This window comes from Notolepis coatsorum (assembly GCF_963971535.1).
Source record: "Notolepis coatsorum genome assembly, chromosome: 6".
In the NCBI taxonomy this organism is placed as follows: domain Eukaryota; kingdom Metazoa; phylum Chordata; class Actinopteri; order Aulopiformes; family Paralepididae; genus Notolepis; species Notolepis coatsorum.
The window spans coordinates 84,195,735-84,223,683 of NC_140170.1; the positions used below are offsets into that span (position 1 = coordinate 84,195,735).

At 42.5% G+C, this 27,949-nt stretch overlaps 1 protein-coding gene across 3 annotated transcripts; it reads left to right on the plus strand.

Moving 5' to 3' along the window:
- Positions 1-518: 518 nt before the first annotated feature.
- rbm5 (RNA binding motif protein 5) lies at positions 519-21,828 on the plus strand. Of its 3 annotated transcripts, none has more exons than XM_084317169.1 (25): positions 519-643; positions 971-1,020; positions 4,318-4,510; positions 4,612-4,776; positions 4,874-4,943; positions 5,368-5,441; positions 6,228-6,320; positions 6,821-6,881; positions 7,279-7,332; positions 7,442-7,602; positions 7,794-7,891; positions 8,216-8,303; positions 9,216-9,284; positions 9,530-9,593; positions 10,289-10,389; positions 10,546-10,627; positions 11,302-11,393; positions 11,505-11,678; positions 14,516-14,665; positions 14,943-15,014; positions 15,437-15,628; positions 15,747-15,821; positions 16,081-16,187; positions 20,621-20,750; positions 21,167-21,828. In XM_084317169.1, exons 2-25 carry the CDS (start codon positions 1,004-1,006, stop codon positions 21,290-21,292), a joined length of 2,508 nt encoding a protein of 835 aa, XP_084173295.1. In that variant the 5' UTR covers positions 519-643; positions 971-1,003; the 3' UTR covers positions 21,293-21,828. The 3 variants fall into 3 exon arrangements, with proteins under 3 accessions (XP_084173295.1, XP_084173296.1, XP_084173297.1); XM_084317170.1 differs by having other exon boundaries at positions 14,946-15,014; XM_084317171.1 differs by having other exon boundaries at positions 14,516-14,659.
- The last annotated feature ends 6,121 nt before the right edge of the window (positions 21,829-27,949 follow it).

Below are 27,949 nucleotides of genomic sequence, written 5' to 3' on the forward strand. Positions count from 1 at the left end.
ATCAATCAATCAATCAATCAATCAATCAATCGGTCAGGTCACGTGTACCCATTCTACAATCTGTTAATAAAGTTTTCAATCAATCAATCAGGGCCTGTGGTCACGTGTACCCATTCGGCAATCTGTTAATAAAGTTTTCAATCAATCAATCAATCAATCAATCAATGAATGAATGAATCAATCAATCAATCAATCAATCAATCAATCAATCCCGCAGTGCAACGTGACCCAAATCATACGGCAATCTGTTAATAAAGTTTTCAATCAATCAATCAATCAATCCCGCAGTGCAACGTGCAACGTGACCCAAAATCACGTGACCAAAATCAGCCAATGGAAGCGAGGGGTTGCTATGTGCGGGGCTTGTATGTGCGGGGCTTGTAATTGCTGCGGTCTGATCGGCTGCAGCTGGATACTATTGGAGAGCGCCGCTGGATCTGCGGTTCTGCAGCTGCATACTATTGAAAAAATCTCGACGCGTCATTACCCGTCATGCAGTTAGCCATACACCAATGCATCTTGGGACGAAGAAGCTGCTGCGTTGTTGTTGAGAGTCCTTGGAACAGTTTTGGGGCAAACAACATTTAGAACAGCCATTTATTTGTAGATTATACGTAATAAAAACCATAGCAAACCCCAACCGGTGAGTATACACACACTTGGTTGTGTAGCTAAACCGAATAAGTTACGTTTGTTTCGCAGTTTACTGTTTGTGAATATGGGTAACGAGCTGTGCGAGTGGATGTTCACTGCAGTCAGAAATGTCTTGTTTTTGTAGATGAAGTGTTAGCTCATGTTAGCTTGCGCTAGCAAATATGGAACCGTAGCTTATATACAACATATTACCTATGCGCGGATCATCTGTCTTCTAACTTGTTCTAAAAGCGTATTGGCTAACGTTAGCTAACTATTCTATTTGTTGATATATATATATATATATATATTTTTTGTAACTTAATTTCCATTCCAGATAGGTCGTCTGACAGTGGCGGGCGGGGTAGAAATGGGAGCTGATAAACGGTGAGTAGCCTAAACGTGATGAAGACGTTAACGTTAGTTTTCATTTCTATGTGGTGCCGTGGTGGTCGCGTTAACATTTGAAATGTTTTAGAAAGATAACCTCCTTGTTGTGATTAACCATCTGAATCTGAACTGTCCAAACCGAAACACAATTTCTATTCAAACCTGATGATAATCTAGAAATAAGATGCGACACTTGTATTAAACTCCTACTCCCAGTACTGTTCTCGAAAAGGCTGTGCGTACATAACTAGAATGAATAGAGCGAAACGCATCACAGAATCTGCCCATGGTCTGCAGGGGAACTGTTGGCAGCCATCTTACTTGGCCCAGTTCTGAAGTAAGGCAGAAAAGGCAAGTACAATGAATACTCAGGGCTAGATCCACAAAGAATGGGTTGCACGGAGCAAGTTGCTCCCTTACTTACTTACTTTAATTCAATCAATCTGCATGGTGATTGATTGATTGATTGAACATTTTATTAACAGATTGCAGAATGGGTACAATACAGTATGGCTCAAATACACACAATTGTTAAGGGGATGCAGACCAGAGAAAGACTTTAGTCTTGTTTACATCAGGGTCCCCCATTTCAATTCATAATGAATTGTAAGTAAGGGAGCAACTTGCTCCGTGCAATCCATTCTTTGTGGATCTAGCCCTCAGTATTTTCACATGGAGATGTAGCTTACAACTCGAATGTATTGGATGTTGTAACGTGTGTGTAAAACACTGCAGTGTGAATTCCATGTAGAACATTGTTTATAAAAAAATACAAAATGCTATTACTTTGAGAAGACAAAACCCAATAGTAGTGATAGCAGTAGTAATAGTACATTAGAAATGTATGTGAAGCACATTGACCAAAATGCATGATTTAGCCACCTACCCTTCATATGTATTGGTAAATAATAAATACCTTTAAAAATAGATTAATAACTAAAATGTATTATTTGTAAAACTTTTTTGAAAATGACAAGAAAGTGAAACTGTGTAAAGCTGAGCATTTTGATTTATGAATTGTCTAAGTGGTGTTCGAACTATAGAAAGGAGTACAACTCAGCGCCCTGGCATGACAGTTGTCGGGTCTCAGCCATGCATGATGACAACTGTTTTTTTTTTACCCGCTGTTGATGTCATAGTGCTTCTACTGTATTCTCTGGTTGCGTCTATTCAGCGGGTGGTGCAATAACTGAATTTGAGCAGATACTGTTTATAATTACTAGTATTTGATTGCAGACATCTTGGTCACAATCAATGTGTGTTTGTAATCAACTAGCGGGTGATTATCATTCAATGGCAACCTTGTCCAATGAGCTGTGGCACTGCGTCATATTGTATGTCAAAACAGGTCATGAGAATACTATGAATAGTGAAGGATGCCGTGAGAAAAGGATACTACTTGCTATTATACTGTTATGTAGAGCCATATGAAATCCGTTAAATTTTTTTCCAAATTCCATTTTATTTTTTCCAAATTCAGTTTTTTCTGTTTTAATATTTCAGAATTCTGTATTTTGCTTTGTACGCTCATTTTACCATCAGAAATAGTGTCTAATAAGTGGGAATGAATAAATGTCCACAATTGAATAAGATATAACAGTCCATTTAACACTATGATCGCCGGGAACGAGTTTTCACGTCATTCCGAGCCATGCTCATTCTGCCGAAGACGCCGTAACTCGTCTTTGATGTCAATATTTCAAAAATTCAAAAATCTGTCATCGAAATCATATTTCCTTTCCGGAGTCCTGAGACACAGTGCAAAGCTCCACTCAACTCTCTAGCGGTTCAAGAGCGCCATCTGGTGGCCGATCGGCAGATCGCCAACCGGATATTAACCTTTGAACCGGTAGTGCGCATCCATATGTGGTCCGGCCACTCGCTATCGTTAGAGACTCCGTCTTGATACAGTGAACATGATCGGTGCAAATAACTCGAAAAAACAACATGATTTGGTCGTATATACTATTATACAACCTGGAAATGGATCGGGCATTTCTACATCCCATAATAGAAAAAATTCTGTTCCACGCTCATCTGCCAGCGGCGCGAGGAAGCCACGGTAAGATTCAGCGTTATATTCTAACGTGTTCTTTACTAACTGCTCTGATGAACATATGACCCACTCTGGATGAATCATCTAACGCTGCCCACGGAATTATAAACGATCCCCCGCCCATCCGGTCATCATCAGATGATACGTAGAAACTTCTAGAAGTACCTCCAGTTGAAATGTATTATCTGGCACAGATCGCTATCGAACTGTATTTCATCATGCATATAATGCATTTGGAGCTATAAATCAAGTTCTGGAGAAAGCTGCAGAAAACGATAAAAACATACTTATACTTTAGACCATATTTTAGTATGAATATGTGAATGAAAAAGTTTAACGTTGCTACACCCTGAACAATACATATAGGACATTGAATGGGCCATAATAATGGCAATTTAGCAATAGAATTAAAAAAGTTATAGCCCTGCAAAGAAGGGGAACTTCTCCATAGACAAATAGAGCTGGCGAGGGATGGTAAATTATGAATTTAACCCATGGCGATTAAAGTGTTAATAGGGCTGTCTTAAATGCTTCAAACCTTCGTTCGATGGGCATGGGATTCGAATATGAAAATAAAATGTGATTATTTAAAAAAATAAATGATATATATATACCTGTGTGTGTGTATATATATATTTTTTAGCAAAATCAACTTGGTCTCTCTTTGTTAACTACAACAAGCAATGCTGTTTGTTATTTAAGATGAGGTCGGACTCGGCACTGACAGATTTGTGTTCATTGTGCTGCTTTTATAAAGCCTCAAATGACGGCTTACAATATTTCATGAAAGCAAAGTGTTTCGTTTGTCTAAGATTTTAAAAGGTTTAAAGTTTACAGCACTGACAAAGTTGAAAAAAGTGCTGTACAAGTCCCACTTTTTATATAATTTTTTTTCCGAAGCTTCGAATTAAAATCCTATCTCTGCTTCGAATTCCAAAAAAAATCGAAGGTCAGCCCTATTAGTATAGCTCAGCAGCTGTAACAGAATCATTTTATTATTTTTGATAATTTACGTTCTAAGTTAACAACGACGACAAAAATCCAGCGGTGGACCGACATAACAAACGCTGTCACTGTTTATTTGTGTAAGGACATGGCTCCTTTTCAAACTGTCGATAGAAAGGGCTTTAAAGACATGGTCAAAGCACTGGATCCAAAATACGCATTACCTGCCCGCAGACACTTGAGAAATGGTTTTGCAGTTTTGTTTGACTTTGTTTGTTTGTTTTTATGAATAGGATAAGTCGCACTCAGCGTAGTGGCCGGTATGGCTCTGAGCAGTCCCGCGACGAGTCGGAGTGGCGCGAGCGACGAGAGAGGGAACAAGAACGCGACCGCACCCCGCGTCGCTGGGGGGAGGAGAGGCGCAACGACCGTTACGAGGGAGACCGCCATGAGGGAGACCGCCGAGGGAGCCGCGACAGTCCAGAGGTAGGCTGTTGAGAATTCAACGACGTGTCGTGAACATTACATGCTCTCATTACAACAGTTTATATTATTTATGTATGTTTTTCGTGCCCACGCTCTCACAGCAGAGGGAGAGAGAGAGGAAGCGGCAGAACAGCGAGCGGTCAGAAGACGGCTATCACTCTGACGGCGACTATACAGAGCAGGACTTCAGAGGAGAACCAGGGGAGGACAATAAGAGCAAGACCATCATGCTTTGGGGCCTGCCTCTCAACGTCACAGAGGCTGATGTAAGTCTCTCGGCTTGGCCGCTTCTAAAAATAAACGTGCATCATGACGCAAAGCAGAGGTCAGTTTTGGACAGTTCTGTGTGTGTTTCTTTGACAGATCCAAGCTGCCATGGACCCGTTGGAGGGACCCAAGCCAGTAGTTGTCACACTGATGAAAAAGAGGACAGGTGAGAATTGAACGTTCCAAAGGAGTTCTTCCTTCCCCCAAGTCTTTGACCATAGGGCCAATCTGCTTCCGTTCTGACCCATTTTGCCATAATTATTGTTATGAACTCTTGGCTTAAGAAAATAAAAAAAAACACAGACGTAACTTAATTGATGCCAGACCTCTACGGTAAGTAAAAGCACCAGTAATATTTATATTTGGAAAAAGAAAAGTGAAATGCCAAGAGGCACACTTTGAGAATGAGTGTGGTCCAAATAGTGGCATTGAACAGGATTTGTTGCTATGGTGAAACACATAAAGGAATTACGCAAAAACATGACCAAAACTGGCCTGGGTCATGAAGCAGTTTGTGACAGAGTTTGAATTATTATGCCCATGGACTCTGACTAACACACCTCCCGTCTATATTTGAATGCTGTCTCTAGGTATAAGCCGTGGTTTCGCCTTCGTGGAGTTTTATCACTTGCAAGATGCTACCCGATGGATGGAGACCAATCAGGTTGCTTCACAATCGCCAAGTCTAGTTTTTATCTTGGGGATCTGGAAAAAAGAAAAAAAGTTAACCAAAAAAAAAAAGGCAACCAAAATAAATTGGAATATGGAGTGTGGAATTACTACAGATGTCTTGTTAGTAAAACATGGAGTGTATTTTGTGGAGTAATAGATGTGAATACTGGCATAATTTAAATGCATGGGTTTTAAGTGCTAGTGTTGCTTTTCATTTAAGATGTATAAACACTATATCACACCCCATAATTGCAGTAACATAAACGTTGCTGAAATGACTAGATGCCGAACAATGTGGCTGGTAGGGGATTTATCAATGACATTGTAGATGTGAATTAGTTTCCTCTTAAAAGTCTGAGCCTTAATTACAAGGTTGTTTTTTGTGTGTATTCTTTTGTTTTTGATAGTTTTTTGTTTTGTTTTTGATCGTTTTTATCTTGCTGTTCTTAGAAAACAACTTTCCCCCTCCAACATTTGGTGTGGGAATCCTTCTTTTTGTTGCAGAGAACAGTAAATGTTGTCTGTTAGGGTCATATTTTCCACTCTGCTCCAGCGCAGTCTGGGAACTCGGGTCCCAAACACCTTAGGAATCTTCTGTACACCATGCATACACAACATGCGCCTGTCCTTGACACGCAAAAAAGGCTATCTGTGAGAGGGTGGGGGGCCCCCCCTCCCCCTTCTCTCCCTCCCAACACTGCTTGCTCTTTTGGTGCAGCTAGAGAAGAGATCTGCGCCAGCCATGAAACCCTGAAATAATTGTGTCCTCCTCTTTCAGAAACTCCTGCACATCCATGGCAAAATTGTGGAAATGCGCTTCAGCAACTTCAGCAACCCTCGGCACAAGTACGAAGACTGGCTCTGCAGCACTGTAAGTCACCGCTCTACGCTAGATCTCACTGGCACCATGTCTAGATCTCACTCACTGGCACCATGTCTAGATCTCACTGGCACCATGTCTAGATTTCACTCACTGGCACCATGTCTAAATTTCAGCAGCACCATGTCTAGATCTCACTCACTGGCACCATGTCTAGATCTCACTGGCACCATGTCTAGATCTCACTGGCAACAGGTCTAGATCTCACTGGCACCATGTGTAGATCTCACTCACTGGCACCATGTTTAGATTTTACCGGCACCTTGTCCACACACACTGTTATTCTACACATTTAGAAATCCCCTCAAAATGTTAAGGTTTCCCTGATTATATTACTGAATGTCATCTTGTCAAATTCTATACTACACCTAAGTTTTGGGTATTGGAGAAGGTATAAGCGGTAAAAAGGTTGATAAGCTTGGTAAGTATGGTATGTTCAGGGCCTTCCTAGCTGTATGATCAATAAAAATTATGTGAACGGTTGCTTGCAGTGTGGCCTGTACAATTTCCGGAGGAGGCTGAAGTGCTTCAGGTGTGGAGCAGCCAAAGCCGGTAAGTATCTCCTGAATCCAGCCACGCGGACAAGCCTGACGCACAGTGCTTGGCTGCTGCAGCAGGTTGCAGTTTTACAGGAGCTCAAGAGATCCCACAGTAAACCAAATGATCTACATTCCTCAGTTCAAATTAATGTCTTTTATGTAGGCACACACAGGGGAAAAAAAGAGAACCATCTGGGGAACAGTATGCATGCATGTTTAGTCTTGCTGCCCTAAACACAAGGGATAATAATGCACGGCACATAGTTTGTTTAATACAATTGGCCTGTGTCAGCTGTCCCCTTAGCAGTGAGTTTTTAAAAGTTAGCGCTTCACCCCGGGTTCATTCATCAGTGCAAAGTTACGGGAGTGGTGTTAATGCCGCCCCTTTCTTTCTGTCTTCCTGTCGACAGAGAGCTCGTTTATCCTGTCAGAGGCTCAGTCAAGTGGAGACTACTACGGCGACAGTAAGGACTCGTTTACGCTCGCACTTCGTGCATTACTTGCTTTGGAGTAAAAGGTCAAGTTGAGATGCTTTTATTTCTTAATTTTCGGGTGACTTTTTGTCTTGTGCAGCGATCATCCTAAGGAACATGGCCCCGACGACCACAGTCGAGGCCATCATGGCAGTCGTGGCGCCGTATGCCAACCTCTCCGCCAACAATATCCGCCTTATCAAGGACAAGCAGACGGGCCAGAACAGAGGCTTTGCCTTCGTACAGCTGTCTTCCCCTCTGGTACAATATTTTCTTAAACGACCATTCGGTTACCTTTGTACTTACTACTTCGACCCTACATTTCTATGAATAATTGATTCCGTGTACGTGTGTTTTGGGGGTGTCATTTGGGCAGTAGCTTTCATTAAGGAAATCCTGGTTAAACTTGAGTCATTGTTAAAATGTTTCTCCTCCCACTCTGTTCTCATCAGGAGGCATCCCAGCTGCTCACCATCCTCCAGAGCCTGCAGCCTCCCATGAAGCTGGATGGGAAGACCATTGGGGTGGACTATGCCAAGAGTGCCAGAAAGTAAGTTTCTTAGTTCAGGCAGTATGTGTCACAGTACCTGTAGTATTACCATTATTTATTTTGTATAGGGGTCCACAATTTACATAAAATGTTTACCTTATTTCTGTTTATTTATTTTTGTCAAATCTGTTTTAGCTTTGTGCAATATAAATAGCATTTAGTCGTTTTTTTTGTGGTGTGTGAAGCTATTGCCTGTCTGCAGAATTAATGGTTTTAGGTTTAGCCTGTTTCATATTTCTTAATCCCATTGCTTGAGATGATGCACTGGGAGAATGATCTTCACTGAATGTTGTAACCATGCATCTCCTTTTTGTGTGTCTATAGGGACCTCTTACTACCTGATGGGAATCGCATCAGTGCCTTCTCTGTAGCGAGCACAGCCATCGCCGCAGCCCAGTGGTCTTCAAGTCAGGTAGTTCCCTAGTTCTGTTCAGCTGCAGCCCGGTGGTCTTCAAGTCAGGTAGTTCCCTAGTTCTGTTCAGCTGCAGCCCGGTGGTCTTCAAGTCAGGTAGTTCCCTAGTTCTGTTCAGCTGCAGCCCGGTGGTCTTCAAGTCAGGTAGTTCTGTTCAGCTGCAGCCCAGTGGTCTTCAAGTCAGGTAGTTCTGCTCAGCTGCAGCCCAGTTGTCTTCAAGTCAGGTAGTTCTGCTCAGCTCCAGCCCAGTGGTCTTCAAGTCAGGTAGTTCTGCTCAGCTGCAGCCCAGTGGTCTTCAAGTCAGGTAGTTCTGCTCAGCTGCAGCCCGGTGGTCTTCAAGTCAGGTAGTTCTGCTCAGCTGCAGCCCGGTGGTCTTCAAGTCAGGTAGTTCTGTTCAGCTGCAGCCCGGTGGTCTTCAAGTCAGGTAGTTCTGCTCAGCTGCAGCCCGGTGGTCTTCAAGTCAGGTAGTTCTGTTCAGCTGCAGCCCGGTGGTCTTCAAGTCAGGTAGTTCTGTTCAGCTGCAGCCCGGTGGTCTTCAAGTCAGGTAGTTCTGCTCAGCTGCAGCCCGGTGGTCTTCAAGTCAGGTAGTTCTGCTCAGCTGCAGCCCAGTGGTCTTCAAGTTAGGTAGTTCTGTTCAGCTGCAGCCCAGTGGTCTTCAAGTCAGGTAGTTCTGCTCAGCTGCAGCCCGTGGTCTTCAAGTCAGGTAGTTCTGTTCAGCTGCAGCCCAGTGGTCTTCAAGTCAGGTAGTTCTGTTCAGCTGCAGCCTGGTGGTCTTCAAGTCAGGTAGTTCTGTTCAGCTGCAGCCCAGTGGTCTTCAAGTCAGGTAGTTCTGCTCAGCTGCAGCCCGGTGTGTGTTATCCTTTATATTCATGGTTCACTCTGTTGATGTACCGGTACTTCTCTCTTTTCCAGCCCCAGCAAGGCCCAGAGGACATGTCGGAGTACAGCTACCTGCAAGAGGGCTATGTGCCATACTCACGGGTAAGACGGAGTGGTGTAGAAACTGAGACTATTCCTGATCATCTGAAATGCTAATTAAATTAAAAGACTTTCTCATTTTAGGGGAAGTGAGCAGACATTGAGTTGTAATACATTGCTGGGCAATACAGAATACTGATTTGCTTGTCCCAAGGCCATAAAACAAAACAAACTATATATATATGAGTACGGTATTCCCTTTTAAGTGCTTGAGTGTGATGGTTTGACCGTGGGGCTTGTGTTGTCAGGAATACCAGGCATACTGCCAGGCAGCAGGAGGAGAGGTTTCCCAGGGCAATGGAATATTAGGAGGTAAGAGACTCACAAATGCTGATGAAGACTATAAGACTTAGTTACCATGTATTCTAGAGCATAAATGGATTTTTTTTATCCACTTTTTCTCCCATTTTCTATATTTTCTCCCATCCCAATTTCGTATCATCCAATTCAACCCTCCCCTGTCACGGACGCTGTTTCTTGCCTCCCACAAGCCGGCTGCAATGTGGACTAAGTCATGCATAGCACAAGTCCCCTCCGGTACTTGAGGTAACGGCAGTCTCATCTTTTCACCTGCGCAGCTCGATCTCTGTGGCCAGGAGTTACGCGTGGGAGGCTTACGCTGCCCCCGACACTTCCTGATTCTACTGCGCAGGCGCACCAACCGACCTGTAGGAGTCGCTGTCCACAACGCCCGATCCCCACCCATCAGTTTCCCACCCCCTAATACGGCCAATGTGTATTAGTATGAACGACCAGCTAAACTGAAAGCAAATGTGGAGCGCTGGGCTCGAACTGACGAGCCCAGCGTCTCTAGCATTTCGTGGCGAGCGCCTTGCCCACTACGCCACAGAGCATAAATGGATTTTTAGAAAAGAAAGTATTCCACATAGTGGTCGGATTTCTTTAGAACCAGTGAAGATCCACGTCGGACTCTGAACCGGACCGCCGCCTGAGTTCTGTGCAACGGCCGTGTTACAATCATATAGCTTTGTTTTCCTCTTCTAAAGCGGCTCCAGGTGTGAAGATCGTTGCCACGGCGTCTGGGGTGGTAATCTCCCAGGGCGCACAAGTCTATCAATCCCACATGATGGGCCAGCCTGGTGGCCATGTAAGCCTCCTCTTCTCTGATTACACTTGTACCATAACAAAACACTTAAACATACAGCAATAAAGCTAGGTTACACAACAATTACATTTTAATTTTTATAACGCAATCAAGGTATTATTACCAAAATAACATCTAAAATAACCACATTAATTACAGGCGTTGCAAGCTGGCCAACATTTGGAAGGCGCAGCAACTGCCGCTCTAGGAGCATCTGGACTGACAGCTGAAGGCAGCACTGGTATGTAAACACAACGGCCTCTGTAATATGTGTTCTGCGGGGGGGGGGGGGGGGGGGGGGGCTGCTGCTTGAAGGGAAGATCTGTTATTTATGACCTAGGGACTGTTGGGGAAAGATTTGCATACATACACTAAAATGTCTCCTAAAGCAGGGAATATGACTAGTCAGAGGTTCTGCAGCAGCCCCATTAGCAGTAAATAGGAAACCAACTGTGCGAACATTATCACCATATCAACGGTGGCTTTGCAGGAAATGTATTTTACGACAATTTCTAAACCTAGCCCTCTTTTCTTGATCCTCCAAATCACAACTGTTTTTTGGTCAGAGGAAAGCAACAGTTGTGATTGGAGGATCAGGAAAAGAGGGCGGGTTTCAGATAGGTCAGTTGTTGAGCTTTGGGAGACCGTTGTTCATGTTCACAGATGCTGTTAAAAATATATATATGGACATGTGTAGATTCTTGTAGGCCTATGGCAATTTTATTTTTGCTTCCCACGATTATGAAAACAAGATAATAGAGATAAAACTATATTGTGCCTCAAGCCGCCTTGCTCTCATTTAGTCTTGTACTGTAAATGCAGCGCACCCTTCCTTCAGTGGTTCTTGTACATAAGATAAATAAAAAGGCCTGCTTCTGTGGTTTTAACCATTCTCTTTTATTATATTATTGACAGATGTTCCCGATACATCCACCTATCTGTATGACGAGTCTTCTGGATATTACTATGACCCTCTGACCGGCCTCTACTATGACCCAAACTCGCATGTAAGTACACAGTCGACGTGTCTGGCATGCTTCCTCTTGGTGCGGTTATTTATCTGTGGCTGTGTGTCAGGGTTAGGTTGTTTTTTAGTACTGACCTCCTCCTTCCTGCAGTACTACTACAACTCCCAGACGCAGCAGTACCTGTACTGGGACAGTGAGAAGCAGACGTATGTTCCCGCTACGGCCGGAGCCGGCGCTGCTGAGGCTGGCAACATGGCCGCCGCCACCAGTAAAGAGGGCAAAGACAAAAAAGACAAACTCAACAAAAGCAAAACGGCTCAACAGGTGTGTGTGTGTGTATTAGATTAGATTCAAATGCATTGCCATTATACAGCACAAGTGCAGTACAACGAAAATAAGTTGTCATCTTGAGTGCAAATGTAGCAGTAAAGTGCAATAGTAATAATAAATAAAAAAAATTATAGCGCCTTTCAGGAAACCCAAGGTCGCTTCACAGTCAAGAGGGCTAGGGAAAGGGGGCAATAGGGGAGAAAAGGGGGGATGCAACTGTGCAGGTGATTAAACTGGGTATAAATATATTAATTAGTAGTACTACTGGGGGTGTGGTGCTAATCCGATGTATGTACAGAGTTGTATCTGATGATGCTGTATAGGCTTGGGCGGTATGACTATTACGGTATACCAGCGTATTTCGAAATCCCGTCGGTATGTTTTGCAATACCGTGACGTCACAGACTGTGTGCCAAATCGGTGTGTGGAGTGAAGTTGTGGAATAATTTACCTGAATACATCAAACTGAGTAAACATGTGGCACAATTTAAAAAGCAGCTAAAAAAATACACATTAGAGAAATACAGAAATGAGTAATGAGGATAAACTAAGTTATGTTATATTGTGTTATGTAGTGCTGTACTATATTCACTGCTGTCAAGTGAATACAGTTTTTTTTTTTTTTTTTTTTTTTTTATAAATATAAGAAAGTATATTGTAATATACTAAATTATCTAGTTAAATTAATGGAAGAACAAATATAAATGTAAAGGGGTAGGGATCAATAAGCTTAGCTTCCCTCTACTCCTTTTTTGGACATGTCTGCTAACCAAACATTGCTCTTGACCTTTTGTTTATAATTCCTTTTTCTTTTCTCAATGTTTTTTTTTTATGTTTTTTAATTTGTTATGATTGTTTGATTTGCGGAACAAGATACCGTGATTTGTTTGAAGGAAATGGAGAATTACATGTTCAAAAAAAAACGTTTCATTCATTCTTCTATAGAATGCGGTTATGGACCGGTGGCCGTCCGTTTATTAAGGTTGAATGGATGGACCATGGGTCCACTTCCAGACATTGGATGATTGAGGAATCGGGGAAACGGAGCATTTTTCTAACATTTGAAATGGATTCGTGCATGAATGTGGACTCTGGGACACGTTGTTTGGGTACCGGTGTTGTGCTGAATTTGGACTCCCTGCCAGAATCCAACCCCCCCTCGGATGAACCCGCATACTCTTATCAGCCTACCCAGCATGTACGTACTTTGTTAGAACTCAACTCGTTATTGGTGCATACACTCATAAAGCGGACATAAATATCGGAACGTTTTGATTATATTTAAAAGGCTTTGACATTGTAAAACGAAGGAACACCCACACGATATATGCTACCTGTCTCCAGAGCAGCATTAGGTGCTGTGTATGCTTTTCATTCATTTAAGACGCATTTATTGCAAGGGATTTGTATACACATAAATTCAACAAATAACCTCTGTTCTCCTTGCAATGCGTTTTTAATTCTTTCTTATACAGTAGGAAGGGGGAAGAACACTATCGTGGGTGTTCCTATGACTTGTATTCTGCTTACAGCTTCGAAACTCCACTTACTTCGTTTTACAATGTTAAATATAATCAAAGCTTTCCCGTATTTCTGTCCGCTTTATAATTTTATGACAGCAATCTATGCGCCAATAATAACGAGTTGAGTTCTAACAAAGTACATATTACATGCTGGGTAGGCTGGTAAGAGTATGCACGTTCATCCGAGGGGGGGTCGGATTCTGGCAGGGAGTCAGAATCACCGGTAAGTTATGTTATGTTAAGCGTATGGTGAACGTACGTGTTATGAATAACAGGAGTGTATGTTTGGTAAACCATTCCAGTTAAACTGTGTGTGTGCGTATTGGCTTGGTGATTAACTACAGGGGTTTAACGGCTTAAGCTGTGTTTTGATTATCCGTTAATCAATGCAGAATCAATTTTGTGCGTCTGTGTAGTTTGTGTACTACTGTCATGAGTTTCTGAGTCACATTGGTCTAATTTCAGCCTCTGTTATACGTTATTTGTTCCGTATGACTCGTTTCATATTTGTGTCTCGAATGTGCACGCTGATTTGTTTAAGGTGGTAACACGGGTTGCTAAGGAATTTAGGTTCGATGTTGAAGAAAGTGCACTTTTAGGTTGAAAGAACGGCCCTAATGTCAACGTGTTTCAATATAAGCGTTATGTATGGTGATAACGAGTAAGCGAGTAAGTATATTGTTAACTTAGCTCCGCTCCGCCCCCGCTGATTAAAATGAAAGTCATACCGTCATAATACCCATACCGGGGTATTATGTCAGCAAGGTATGACGGTATGAAAAAGATTATAGGGATCGGTACCGAATTCGGTACTTTTAAAGGTACCGAACCGAAACACGTCGGTACTACCGAGTATCGATTCAAGTGAGATACAGAGAAATATTTTATTTTTACCTTTTTCTTCATGTCAACGTTCACACGCACAATATATGCTTACCTAGGATTTGACTTTATTCAACAACAAAGCAGTCTGAGCAATGGCAAGCCGAAAACGGTCTTAATTGTAGTTATTTGAAGTTTGGATTTCTTTTGACTGAGGTAGGTAAATAAAAAAAAAAATGACGAAAGTACAGAAAAAAGGTACCGGTATCAATTCACAGGTACCGGTATCGGTTCAAATGTGAAAGGTACCCATCCCTAACCGCCCAAGCCTAATGCTGTAAATGTTATTGCAACATGTGTTTAGGAAAAGTCTAGATTGATTTAGCTTTCATTACAATGTTTCTCAGATATTTAAATGGTCACCAAAGCCTTTTTAAAAGAAGTGTGAGAGGTTGTGTTGAAGGTGTGTATATGCATTTATTTCAGATCGCTAAAGACATGGAGCGGTGGGCTAAGGGACTGAACAAGCAGAAGGAGAACTTCAGGAGCAGCTTCCAGCCCATCAGTCAGGAGGAGAGGAAGGAGGCAGCGGCAGCTGATGCCGGCTTCATACTCTTCTCTGAAAAGAAGGTACCGGTATGTGTCCCTGTAGCTTGATGTGATCACTGCATCCTGTAGATCAGAGAGGAATATGACTGTTGTTCCCTGTAGCTTGATGTGATCACTGCATCCTGTAGATCAGAGAGGATCATGATGACTGTTGTCCCTGTAGCTTGATGTAATCACTGCATCCTGTAGATCAGAGGATCATGATGACTGTTGTCCCTGTAGCTTGATGTAATCACTGCATCCTGTAGATCAGAGGGGATCATGATGACTGATTGAATATATTGATTTTTTTTTCTTTTTGCAGCAGACGGGAAGCTTCGAAAGATTCTTGCCAGAGGCTTTCAAAGGCCCAGAAGAGGAGCTACCAACCACCTCGGTAAACGCTACTTACCTGGTTTTGAAACAATAAAACAGTCTTTGCCATATGGTGATTTATTATCGTCACTCAAGTATCTATTTTAAAGATACACTGTGCCACTGGGTATGATGCCTAATAATTTGAAATGAGGACCGTGTAGACCGATCCATGTACAATTACGCAGAAGTAGCATGTCAAATAGTGTTTGAGGGCTTAATGTCTTTATTTCATCGGGCCAGCAGACCTAGTACACTTAACCACTAAATGGTTGTTCCATGTAATTGCATGTGGTTTGAATCTACACGGTCCTTATTTCAAATGATTACTCAATATTGCATATTCAAAATGATGAACCGCAAGCCAGATGTGTGCATGCTTAATAATAATAACTCGTACCTGTTCAGTATACTGACTGTGTGTTTCATCCGTCCTGTGGTCAGTGTGGTCTGGTGGCCGCCTACAGCGGGGATAGTGACCCAGAGGAGGGCGCTGCTGGAGCAGAGCCTGAGACCTTGGAGGAAGCCGAGGACAAACTGACCGACTGGAAGAAGATGGCCTGCCTGCTGTGTAGGAGACAGTTCCCCAACAAGGAGGCTCTGGTCCGCCACCAGCAGCTCTCCGACCTTCACAAGGTACTACATGGCTCCTAACCGTAGAGTAGTAAACATGCAGTTTTTTTTAATATCCTCAAGAGGAGGAAGAATGTGCAGTCTTGTTAAATGACCTCTACATTCTGTTCTCCCGTCGCAGCAAAACCTGGAGGTTCACCGCAGAGCCAAACTCAGCGAAGATGAACTGGAGGAGTTGGAGAGAAAAGAGACTGAGGTATGGGAGATTAAAGACCCCTCAACCTTTTTGTAATTCTCAAAACTATTCCGCTTTATTGGACAGTGTATTAAACGATAGCCTAATATCCTGTTTTTGTTCTTAAGTGTGACATTTCAACATGGGCACGGTCGCAGTATCGTTGACTGACTCAGTAAAACACTGCCTGGTCCGTAATGTTTGTCGTCCCGTAGGTCTGTTGTTGCCGTTAATGAGAGTGCCGGCACTGTCTTTACAAATGATTTTCTTTTGTGTGCAGATGAAGTATAGAGACAGAGCAGCAGAGAGGAGAGAGAAGTATGGCATCCCAGAACCCCCAGCGCCCAAAAAGAAGAAATTCCCCACCCAGCCCACTCCAGCTCCTGTGTAAGTTCCTCTGGTAGATTGAAAGTCACCCAGCACACTAGCTGCTGTGGGAGTTCCTCTGGTAGATTGAAAGTCACCCAGCACACTAGCTGCTGTGGGAGTTCCTCTGGTAGATTGAGGGGCCTTTCTCACTCAGGTATTCGGTTCCGTTTCGTTCTAGCCCGTTCCGAGATCTGATGCGAACTCTCCCCCCTCTAGTTTGCGTACACACTGCAGTCTTGTTTCGTTCCGGGTTCTGTTTACGGTTTGCCTTTTGAGCGTTTACGCTTGCCGTAGGCGATGATGTCACGTTCGAAAATGTAAACACAGGAAGTGTTAACATGGCGCTGGAGACTGGATGCTGATATAAAATGAATAAATAAGCAATAAATATGAAGTTATATTTGAACCTCTGTTGTCAAGCCTTGTCAATATAACCCACCCCATTTTATCACGAATGGATGGTGTTGTAGAGTTCGCTTTTGAGCGTTTCCCAGGGCTAGCGTTAGCTTAGTCTAGTATAGCCTGTAGCACTTTCTTTTCAGCAAAGAACGTGCAATAAACAAAACGGATACATTCACTGTGTTCTGCCTCTTTTCTCACGAATGGAACTCTGTTGTAGAGTCCGCTTTTGAGCGTTTTGCAGGGTTAACGTTAACGCTAAGCTAACGGCTAGCGCTAGTTATCTTAGCCTTTTACTAGTAAGATTGCTGCATCGATTATATTGAATGTCATTGATCTACTGGTCGACCACGGCCGACTGGTTGGGCACCACTGGTCTAATAGAAATAAATGCATTCGAACAAGAAAGTATAGTATACAGCAATGGCTAACGCTAAGCTAACGGCTAACCCTAGTTAGCTTAGCCTGTCCAGCAGCTAACATTATCCCATCGCTCGTGGCAATTATATTACATGTCATTGATCTACTTGTAGGGATGGGAATCGAAAACCGGTTCCCGTTGGGAACCGGTTCCTAATTGGCCGATGCCTGGAACCGTGTGGCTCCCGTGACTTTCGATTCCCTTATCGCTGCCTACAGTTGCGCAATAATGTTAGCCGTTAGCATGTAGCCATGGCAGACTCTATTTGATTCCTTAATGGCTCGAAATTGCCTGGGTTTTGGTAATATGCTCCCGAAATGCTCCTGCTGTTTGGCTACTTCTATGTGCAGTGAAAACTACTTGAATGCTTTAGAACCTAGTCATTGATTTAGATCAGGCTGAGCTAAAATTAGCCGCGGAGCTAACGTGAGCTAACGCTATTTAATCAAGCTCACAAAGAGAGATAAACAGCTGACAGCGGATAGTACAGGTACAAATACAATAAAACAGCAGGTGGGGGCTGTTGTGTAAACCTTGTACTCTTTAGTTCACATATAATGAGAGACGGAATGTTTGTTTACAAGACTGTAAGCCAGGAAGTACAGTGGTGCAACATACAAATGTGTCCGTGTAGCAACACAAGCCAATACCTTATAGGACAGGGGCCCGGGGAGCTCTCTCTCTCTGTGTGTGTGTGTGTGTGTGTGTGTGTGTGTGTGTGTGTGTGTGAGAGAGAGAGAGTGTGTGAGTGAGAGACAGAAGTCAGAGGAATAACAACCTGTTATTCAATAGATTAAATTAGTTTAAGAATAAAAAAATAAATACATTTTAAGAGAATCTCAAATACATTATTTTATTTAAGTGTAGGCTATAGTTAATGTTTTATTTTTTACAGTTTTTGTATTTTTCTGACATGGGGGCTCAACAATAAATGACAATCAGAAATGTCAAGTTGCATGTTATTCTAACCAGCTTAGACCCCTACGCTCTGCATCTTCTGGCCGCCTCAGACCTACTCCTATCCGAGCTCCGGGAGGGTCATCAAAGAGAAGTCGCCTATTCTCAGTCCTTGCCCCACAATGGTGGAATGAACTACCCACCCCAGTTAGGACAGCCGAAACCCATCCAATCTTTCGCCGTCGACTAAAGACGCACTTCTTCAACCATTATCTGAATAAAAAAAAATATATCTAACCCTAACTAACCGTACTGTCATGCACTTGTCCTAATAAACTAACCTACACTTTAGCACTCAACACTTTGATGAACATTGTTGCTCAGCTGATAGAGTTGTGCCCTTCCTGATGGCTTGTCGTACAGAACTTGTAAGTCGCTTTGGATAAAAGCGTCAGCTAAATGACTAATTGTAGTTCTGTTGCATTTTCAATTTATTTATTTAAATTATAAATTGATCAGGTATCGATAAGGGAATCGATAAAGAATCGAATCGATAAGCAGAATCGATAATGGAATCGTATCGATAAAATCCTATCAATTCCCATCCCTATCTACTTGTAACTGAGGGGTACAATTCCCTGACTGTATTGATAAGTATGGTATCATTAAACCACTACCGCTTTATGTACTTTAATTACTGGCCATACAGTACATGATATATAAATATGATGAACACTTCACACAATGAATCGGTTCCACACAAAGTGGTAATTAAGTATTTATTGCAGCAAAAGGTACATAATATACTTCTCTATTTTACTTTGGATGCGCTTATAAGGCAAAGGAATGTGCGTAGGCAAATCAATAATGAATGTCCATTCTCTGGTTACGCAGGAGGTAATTATACAACCTGAATCTTAGGGAATTATATCTATGGTACACTAGTAATATATAGCGGGAGATACTGGAAGGGTCCCCCCGGTTGTAAGCCAGCAGGGGTAGAGGATCTGTCGGTAGTAGAGAGTCTGGTCAACGATGACTAAGGAGACTCCAAGTACAGGAGACGGTGCAATAGTCTCTTGATCCACAGACGAATACAGCTGTTCTCCGTAGACTGTAGCTCCACAGTGAAGAAAGCTAGCCGGCCTCAGGCTCTCTGAGGCGCAGACTCGACGTGGCTCCTCACAGGGTAAATCCCACACGTGTAGGCGTCGGCGATTCTCCGCTCCATAAATCACAGGACCAAAACAAATATAATCCAGCCGCAAAGGGCTATGTAGTCGTCGGGTAGATTAATCCATTGTACATGTCCACACGGTTCTCGTCTAGGTCTCCTCGGGTGAAAGCGCCATGAAAGCAGCCCAGCCTGGATAAGCACTCTAGCTGGTACGAGGAAGCGTTTGTGATGCTGGTCACTGTAGAACTTTAGCCGCACGATACACTATACACAAATAGACTATTACTGACTTAATAGAAATATGTCGCACTCGACGGTATAGCGCCAAACTCTGACAATTCAGTTATTAATTCGCACGCGGTCTCAATGCTCTATTTGGGGCCAAACAGGCCATACTTCACCGCACGTTGTATCGTGGGTGAGGCTTCAACTTATTGGGTAACTCGAACTGAACGGACTGCGGACTGAACTACTTCTGTATTCACCTGCGCCATATTTATATGTTGGGCGAACAAACTAGTACCAGCCCCACCTCTGTCTCGTAGTCCTGGGCAGAACCGGGCATGTTGAGACAAGCCTTGACGGTAGCTTTGAACTCGACTCTGGGGGTAAGACACTGGCGCTGGTGGAACGCTATCCAATAAGAGAACGAAATATTATGGTCTGTAGGCTACTAGGTTAAAGGGATATTCCGTGTATATGTACAAAGAATACACAAGGGATATCAAACGATATACAAATATTATGCAATATATATCAATCAATAAATACATATATTCGGTTTAATCTGACCCTTTGTAACACTACTGGTCGACCACGGCCGACTGGTTGGGCACCACTGGTCTAATAGAAATAAATGCATTCAAACAAGAAACTAATGTATAGAAAATAGCATGGCAAACAAAAATTGCCAGGCCTAATGCGAGCCAGGGAAGTGCTGTGCGTTTGTAACGTCGCTTCATGTTTTCATCCACTTGTTTTTGGTTGAGGTCTGAACTCTCAAATTGCCCATAAATATCGTTTTTGTGGGTATTCTCCAGTTGTTGCTGTGTGGTGTTATCTGCCCAAAATTCAAGCAAGCATGACAGTAACGACGTTGTGTGTGTCATGCCCCCCGCTCCCACGGGCGATTCCGAGACCACCTAATCCAACTGGCCCCGTTCAGCGGGGGGTAAAACGAATCAGCGCCGTTTCGCTCCCAAAAGGGGTGAGTGAGAACACCCCCCCCCCCCCCCCCCCCCCCCGGTGCTCCGGGGCGGTGATTCGATCCCAAAACCTGAGTGAGAAAGGCCCCTGAAAGTCACCCAGCACACTAGCTCCTGTGGAAGTTCCTCTGGTAGATTGAAAGTCACCCAGCACACTAGCTGCTGTGTAAATAACTCTGGTAGATTGAAAGTCACCCAGCACACTAGCTGCTGTGGGAGTTCCTCTGGTAGATTGAAAGTCACCCAGCACACTAGCTGTGTAAGTTCCTCTGGTAGATTGAGGATACTGTCCTAATGGTTATCCAGCTAATTGGTGTAATAATGTTTTTCCATTTCCCCTGTTGACCTACAGCAACTATGAGCAGCCCACCAAGGACGGTCTGAACAGTGATAACATTGGGAACAAGATGCTGCAGGCAATGGGCTGGAAGGAAGGCAAAGGTCTGGGCCGCAACCAACAGGGTATTACTGCCCCTATTGAGGTAAGACACGATAACCGTTAGCGTTTGGTTTGTTGATCAATATGAATATAGCCTATATGATGGAATTGCTTCCTTTTTAAAAGAAAGAGGCACATATAGAAATTGTTGTAATTCCTACACCATTCACCTGATTTGGATGTAAATGTCCTCAAATTTAATCTGAAAGTCTACACTTGATTGTTTCATTTCAAATCCATTGTGGTGGTTTATAGAGCCAAAATGATAAATTGTGTTGATGTACATATTTATGGACCTGACTATTTCAATGATTCAAATGCCATTTGATCAATGCTCTTGGTGCACAAACCCTGACTGATTATTGATTGATGACGATGCCCCTTTTCTAACTATAATAAAGATTTGGGAACGACTTCCCATCTAACCTGACTTCCAATTTTGTGTCTTTCATTCCTCAGGCACAGCTTAGAACGAAGGGAGCCGGTCTGGGTACCAAAGGCAGTAACTACAGCCTCACGGCCTCTGACACGTACAAAGACGCTGTCCGCAAGGCCATGTTTGCTCGCTTCACTGAGTTCGAGTGACTTAGGCCCCAATCCGCCAAACTCTGAATATGGCTATATAGCCCTGCAGGTGCTGGAACTAACCCTTTACTATAACATAATGTCTGTATGTCCCTCTCCTCGCTACATTAGACTCTGAACAGATCCTGAGGTTAAACCGGTGAGGCGGACCCCCCCCACCATGGCTGCTACTAGAGCATTTCTTTACACTTGTAAAACAGCATGACGAAGAGAGGTTCTTCTCCCATATTGGAACTGAGAATTGTGCCATCTTTGTCCCCTTTTTTTTTTATATATATATATAGGTTGAACTGTAGAAATCTGTCGCTAATCAACAAAGTGTAATTTAACGGAGAATATAATTTATGATTTGTATATATATGCACAGTGTATTTGTATTTTCTTTCCCAGTCTTAATTTCAGGATTTTTTTTTCTTTTTCTGTGATAATAGCTATTGTCTCAGTACGTTTAAAATGTGAAAGGAATTGTACAGTTTGTATTAAAAATGTTGTCTCATTTTGTACAGATAATAAATGAGATTGAGTGACTAATAATGCATTGACTTTTTATGAGGGTTTTATGAGTTATGATGACCGTGCAGATATTAACTAATCACCTTTTTTCTGTCACAAACTGATTCAGATAATCACATCATTATCATGTACTTTACAGCACAGTGAAATTATTTTATTTGGGCTCTCGTCCTAAAAATGGAAATAGCAGCAGAGTATCTAGTCAAAATTATACTACAGTGGGCTACAATAGTCACGGTATGGATGTTGTGTGTGCAAAATAGCTCTAAATTGGAATACATAGTTATCTCTGGGTCACGACAGAAGGCATTTGTTCATGAGCTTATCAGTGAGCTGGATGCAATCCTACCTGGAGGGGAGAGAACAGATGGTGGAGGTAAATGGCACACTACCCCCCCCCCCTCCCAGTGAGTTGTGGTGTTCCACAAGGAAGCATACTAGCACAGTTACCGTTTCTAATTTATGCAAATGACATGTCATCAGTTTGTGACTGCAACTTGTTCCTGTTTGCGGACGACTCAGCCCTGCTGGTCTCTGACGGGAACAAGTTGCAGGTTGAAAAAGCCCTCAGCTCTGAACTCGGCAGAATCTGCACCTGGCTCGCTGATAACATACATTGGCTTATCGACGAAACCTTACTTGGTCCCAAGAAGAGGGTCTCGTGTATTACTGGGTTAGGACATTTACTGTATATTGGAGGTTGGGTTAGGACATTTACAGGGGCCAGTTTCGAATTGCAGTCTCCCGTAGGTGCTCCTTGAGAGTGGTTTGAAAGTGGGTAGTGATTCACATTCCTTTACAGCTGTGGGTAGGGCGTTCCACATTGATGTGGCATAATTTCGAAACGTGTTTAGTCCTTTGTTTGAGCCGAATCTGGGTTTAACATGATTTGTGGAGCTCCCTCTGGTGTTGTGGTCGTGATATTCACTGACCTTTGGGAAGTATTTTAACGCTGCATGTTAACATTCTTCCTGCTCCTTTTGTCCATGGAATGGCTATTTATGATTTTTTTAATGAAGAAACTATGATTGTATTATTCCATGTGGCAAATAAAAACTCTGAACTGAACTGGATTTACACCTATGAATTACATTTGGCAATAATCAACCTCTAACAGCAGATCAACAGTCACTTGTTTTGCCTGCACTCAGAACGCCACCCATTTCAAGAATACACAGTATGTTCCTCTGCCGCAGGTCAGTCATCGTTTGTAAGGTAGCAGGTTTATATGGTTCCACTAAGTGGTTTGCAGAGTTGAGCATAATTGAATCTACATTTGAGAAAAACAAGGAAAAAAGTCATGGGTACAAGATTATTGCAATTGAATACTTGTTTCCATGGTAACTACCACTACAGCACCAATATGCCTCTGCATTTGAAGAGCGCTGCAGAGCTCAAACCACAATCAAAACAACTGACAGACACTATTCGAAATATATACTGATGATTACCTGACTTGTTTGTTTTTAAATGCTGTAGTTTTTGTGTATTGGAACGTTTTATTCATAGTTAAAATGAAAACAAATTTGGCACAGAATGCCCCAAAAACAAATGAGAATTACACAAATGAAAAAGTTATTCTGGTGAAAGTCATTGTGCTCTTGTGATTCATTTGGTCAAAGTTTGCAGAGTAGTTACCATGGAAACGAGTAACGATTACAACATAAAACACACTCAAACATGAATTTAAAACATTTACCTTTATTAGTTGTAAAACAGTATACAAATTTATATATTATATACCACTGTCAAATATTAAGAACCTACAGTATACTTTTGATCTTCAATGGGGGAAAATCACAGGTGGAACCTCAGTCCCCCGGTCTGTTGACTTCTCTCATGTACATATCGCCAAACACTTTGAGTGCCGTGGGTTAATTCACATTTAGTCCCTTGAATGCCACCATCGGCGTCAATGTTAACGTTAATATCGCCTAATCTATGCTTTAAATTATGGCTATGTGTGTAATCTGCCCGTCGCTTATCAAAGAATCATTTTCCAGTCAGTGTTGTCAAGGCAGATTGGTTTTTTATCGCTTCATTTCCGTTTGAGAGCATTTTGAAAAGCACCCGTTTTCAGGTGAAAAACAACCTATTCTATGATAATCGCCTTTTACTGGAATATTCCAGAACGTTGATATTTGTCTGCCTATTTATGAATCGTTTTCAAATAAACGCTAGATGATCAATAGTATATGTGCACGCACGTTCGAGCCGCACGCTGATAATAGCTGCTTTCATTTCCTCATGGATTTTACAGTGAAACAGCTAGAGCACATATCACAAAAAAGCTTATATCTCTGTGAAAACTAGTCTGATTATCCTAACACTGATAACATAGATTCCTTACCTGACATCAGATGGTATCCAAATGGTATATTCCAATTCCTGATCACCATTCAAAAAAATCGATAAGTATATTGATCCAATGTGTGTACAGTATAACCCATGCTCGCTCAGAGGTTCCAGAATGAACTCTGGTAACTCCGGCTGCATCAGTGGACTGGAAAATGTGGACTGGAATATTTTTTTCCCCCCATCCATTTTCATTGAGTCCATTCCAAAAGGGTGATTTACCATCTGGGAGACGATAGGTGCGCTTTTTTCACATCTGATCGCCGGCGGCCCCTGGATTTCCAACGGTAGGCTCGGGTGATGCAATATGATTTCAGATCGCTAAAAAAAAAAAGAATCCGACAAAAGCCGTGACGTGGCTTTCAACGTCACTATCGTAAACCCGAGATTAGCCGTGAGTGGCGCTCAAAGTGGTGCTGTTAAGCATTACATCACGCGCAGGAGTGGTTTGTGAACAATAAACCATGCCTAGGGGGGTCTAACGACCACCCCTAGGCATGGTTTATTGTTCACAAACCACGACTGCAAGTGGTGTAATGCTTTTATACAACTGCCACATTCATCCAACCTTATTGCTATACAATAAACACACATTAATCGAAGATTTATTGAAAAAACCATCCGCCAGAAAAAGTAGTTCCCACAACTACAAAAAAGACAAGTTGCCTCCATGTGGAAGCAGCTCGGAAGTGCATCCAACCAACTAACACATCCAACTGTGTGTTATTGGAAGCAGCTTGAAGTGCATCCAACCAACTAACACATCCAACTGCCTTTCAACTAAGGCATCCAACCAACTAACACATCCAACTGCCTTTCAACTAAGACATCCAACCAACTAACACATCCAACTGCCTTTCAACTAAGACATCCAACCAACTAACACATCCAACTTTTCTTTAGTTTTTAATTATGAAGTTAGTGGTTATTGGAATGATTGATTGATTGATTGAAAATTGTATTACCAGATGCAGAATGGGTACAATACAGTACGGCTCAATACACACAATTGTTAAGGGGATGCAGACCTTCTTTCTATAGAACTTCATTCTTAGATGCTTCTATAGAAAGTAGGTAAAACAAATTAAAAAGTTTTCTTTGCCCTATAAGAAAAAAAAGGTTTTCTTCGCCCTATTTTTTTTTTTTTTTTTTGCCTAAACTTAACCAGTTGGAAACCAGGCGTACAGTAATAAAATTAGCAATCAACCAATCAATCAATTCAATAGACCAGGGGTCAGGAACCTTTTTGACTGGGAGAGCCATAAAAGCCAAATATTTCTAAATATATTTCATTGAGAGCCATATAGTATTTTTAACGTATAATAAATTAAATATGTCTTACTTTTAATGCGACTTCTGGTGCTGCATGGTTTTGCTGATGGCCTTGTAATCTGGTTCATACGTGCTGAGGTTGAGCTTCATGCAGGCGTTGAGGCTTCCATCAGTTAAACGTGAGCGTAGGTTGGTCTTAATGTTCCTCATATGCGAGAATGACTGCCCATATGCATATGTAGAGCCAAACATGGTCAATACGGCAATACTCACGCTGCATTGTGTGGTATGTCACAGGAAGCTCTTTCCAAGTTTTAAGAATCAGCTGGTCTTCAGGTTGAAGATTTTTAATTTCTGTCCACTTGTGTTCCCTCGCCAGCTCTGCTTGCTATATCTTCAGCTACAGATACTATTAGCTGTATCTTCAAAACTAATTTCTGTTTACTTTAAAATGACACAGTATTATTAAGAAATATCACAAGTATTAAAAAAAAAGAAATTTACTCAAAAATTTCTGGGAGCCATATGCTGTCACCAGAAGAGCCATATATGGCTCGCGAGCCATAGGTTCCCGACCCCTGCAATAGACCATGCTCACTTAAAACAGCGCTGCTTCTCTCTCAGTCTGACTCCCCCGCTGTTGCAGACAGGAGTGTGTGTGTGTGTGTGTGTGTGTGTGTGTGTGTGTTTGTGGGTACGCCAGCGTCGGACAGTGTGAGAGTGAACGCTGCAGTCAGTGGGAAGGAAGTAGAAATTTAAAATAAGATTGCGAATAATCAATCAATCAATCCGCGATTTTTCTTTTGTTCTAAAATGACTCATGACCCATCAATTACATCATCCAACATTGTTTAAAGGACTAAGACATTCACCTTGACAGAATCGCTTTATATTTAGTCGTTATGACGCTATCAACATATCCATTTGTTAAAGATTATTGTCCGCCATCTTGTTTTTGCCGACGGAGTGATCCTGGCGGAGTGATGTGATTCGGTTGTGGGCGGGTCCTGGGACCAGGACCGTAGAATGGTCCCTATACATATGTGTAAATGGACTGTTTCAGCCAATCAGAATCGAGAAATTTGCATGCCGTTGTATAATAAATCTATAATAAGGTGAATGGTCCCCATCACTCTTTCCACTAAGTGGCAGCAATGGGTAAAGTTTTGTGTGTCCAACCGCCATTGAATCTCAAATGAGGAAGAACTAGTGTCTGTTCAGAAAAGAGGTATGACTTTTCTGAATTTGATTTGGCTCCAGTGTTGTGGTAGTTGTTTTGATTGATTGATTGATTGATTGATTGATTGATTGATTGAAAACTTTATTAACAGATTGCAGAATGGGTACAGTACAGCTCAATACATACAATTGTTAAGGGGATGCAGACCAGAGAAAGTCTTTCGTCTTGTTTACATCAGGTCCCCCATTTTCAATTCATCATAACATATATGACATACACGACATACAGATAGAGAGTACTGCTACATCTATACATTTATGACATACCAGATTTGCAAATACAGTACTTGTTGTGAAGGATCAGATTAAACCGAATATATATATTTATTTATGGATATATATTTAATAGTATTTGTATATCGTTTGATATCCCCTGTATATTCCTTGTACATATACACTGAATATCCCTTTAGTCTACTAACAGCCCATAATAGTTTCATTCTACCATTGGACAAGAACCTGGCGCCAGCAGCCAAGCCCCTTGGTTCAAGTTCAATCGTGCCGACGAACATGTCGTTACAAGCCCGGTTCCGCGTAGGAATACGTCTGGCGAAATACGAATGGTACTATTTGTTCACAGCGCATATATATATGGCGCAAGTAAAGTAGAACTTTCTTTTAGTCCATTAGTCCTTTACCCTCCAACCTAGTAACAGACGTGAAGCCTCACCCACGACCCACGTGTGGTGCAGTATGGCCTACTTGGCCTCAGAATAGGCATTGAGACATCGTGTGGATTAATAGTTGAATTGTCATAGTTTGGCACTATACCGTCGAGTGGGACGTATTTCTATTAAGTTAATAATAGTCTATTATGTATGGTGCATCGTTCGGTTAGAGCTATAAAGTGAGCAGTACCCCCATCGTTCCTGGCGTTATCTAGAGTCTTAACCAGGCTGGGCAGACCACGTGTGGTGCCTTCATCCGAGGAGTTCTGGGCCAGGACGAGTGGACCTGTACATTGGATTACTTTACCCGGACGACGGCGAGCCCTACACGGCTTGGATTATCTACGTGCTTTGATTATGCCATGGATAACGGCCAACACTGCTGAGTGTTGGAACTACCCCCCCGAGAGGAGTCCAGGTGAGACGGCGCTCTACCCCGAGTGAGGTCGCCTCACGTCTCTTCGTTGTGGACCGGCAGCTACCGTCTACAAGAGGGCCCAGCTGTATTCATCTGCGGACCGAGGTTCTGTGGGCACCGTGTTCAGCACTCTGAATTCTCCCAAGAAATCGTCGGCCAGATGGGATATCGCCAGCGGCTCTCCTAACCCCC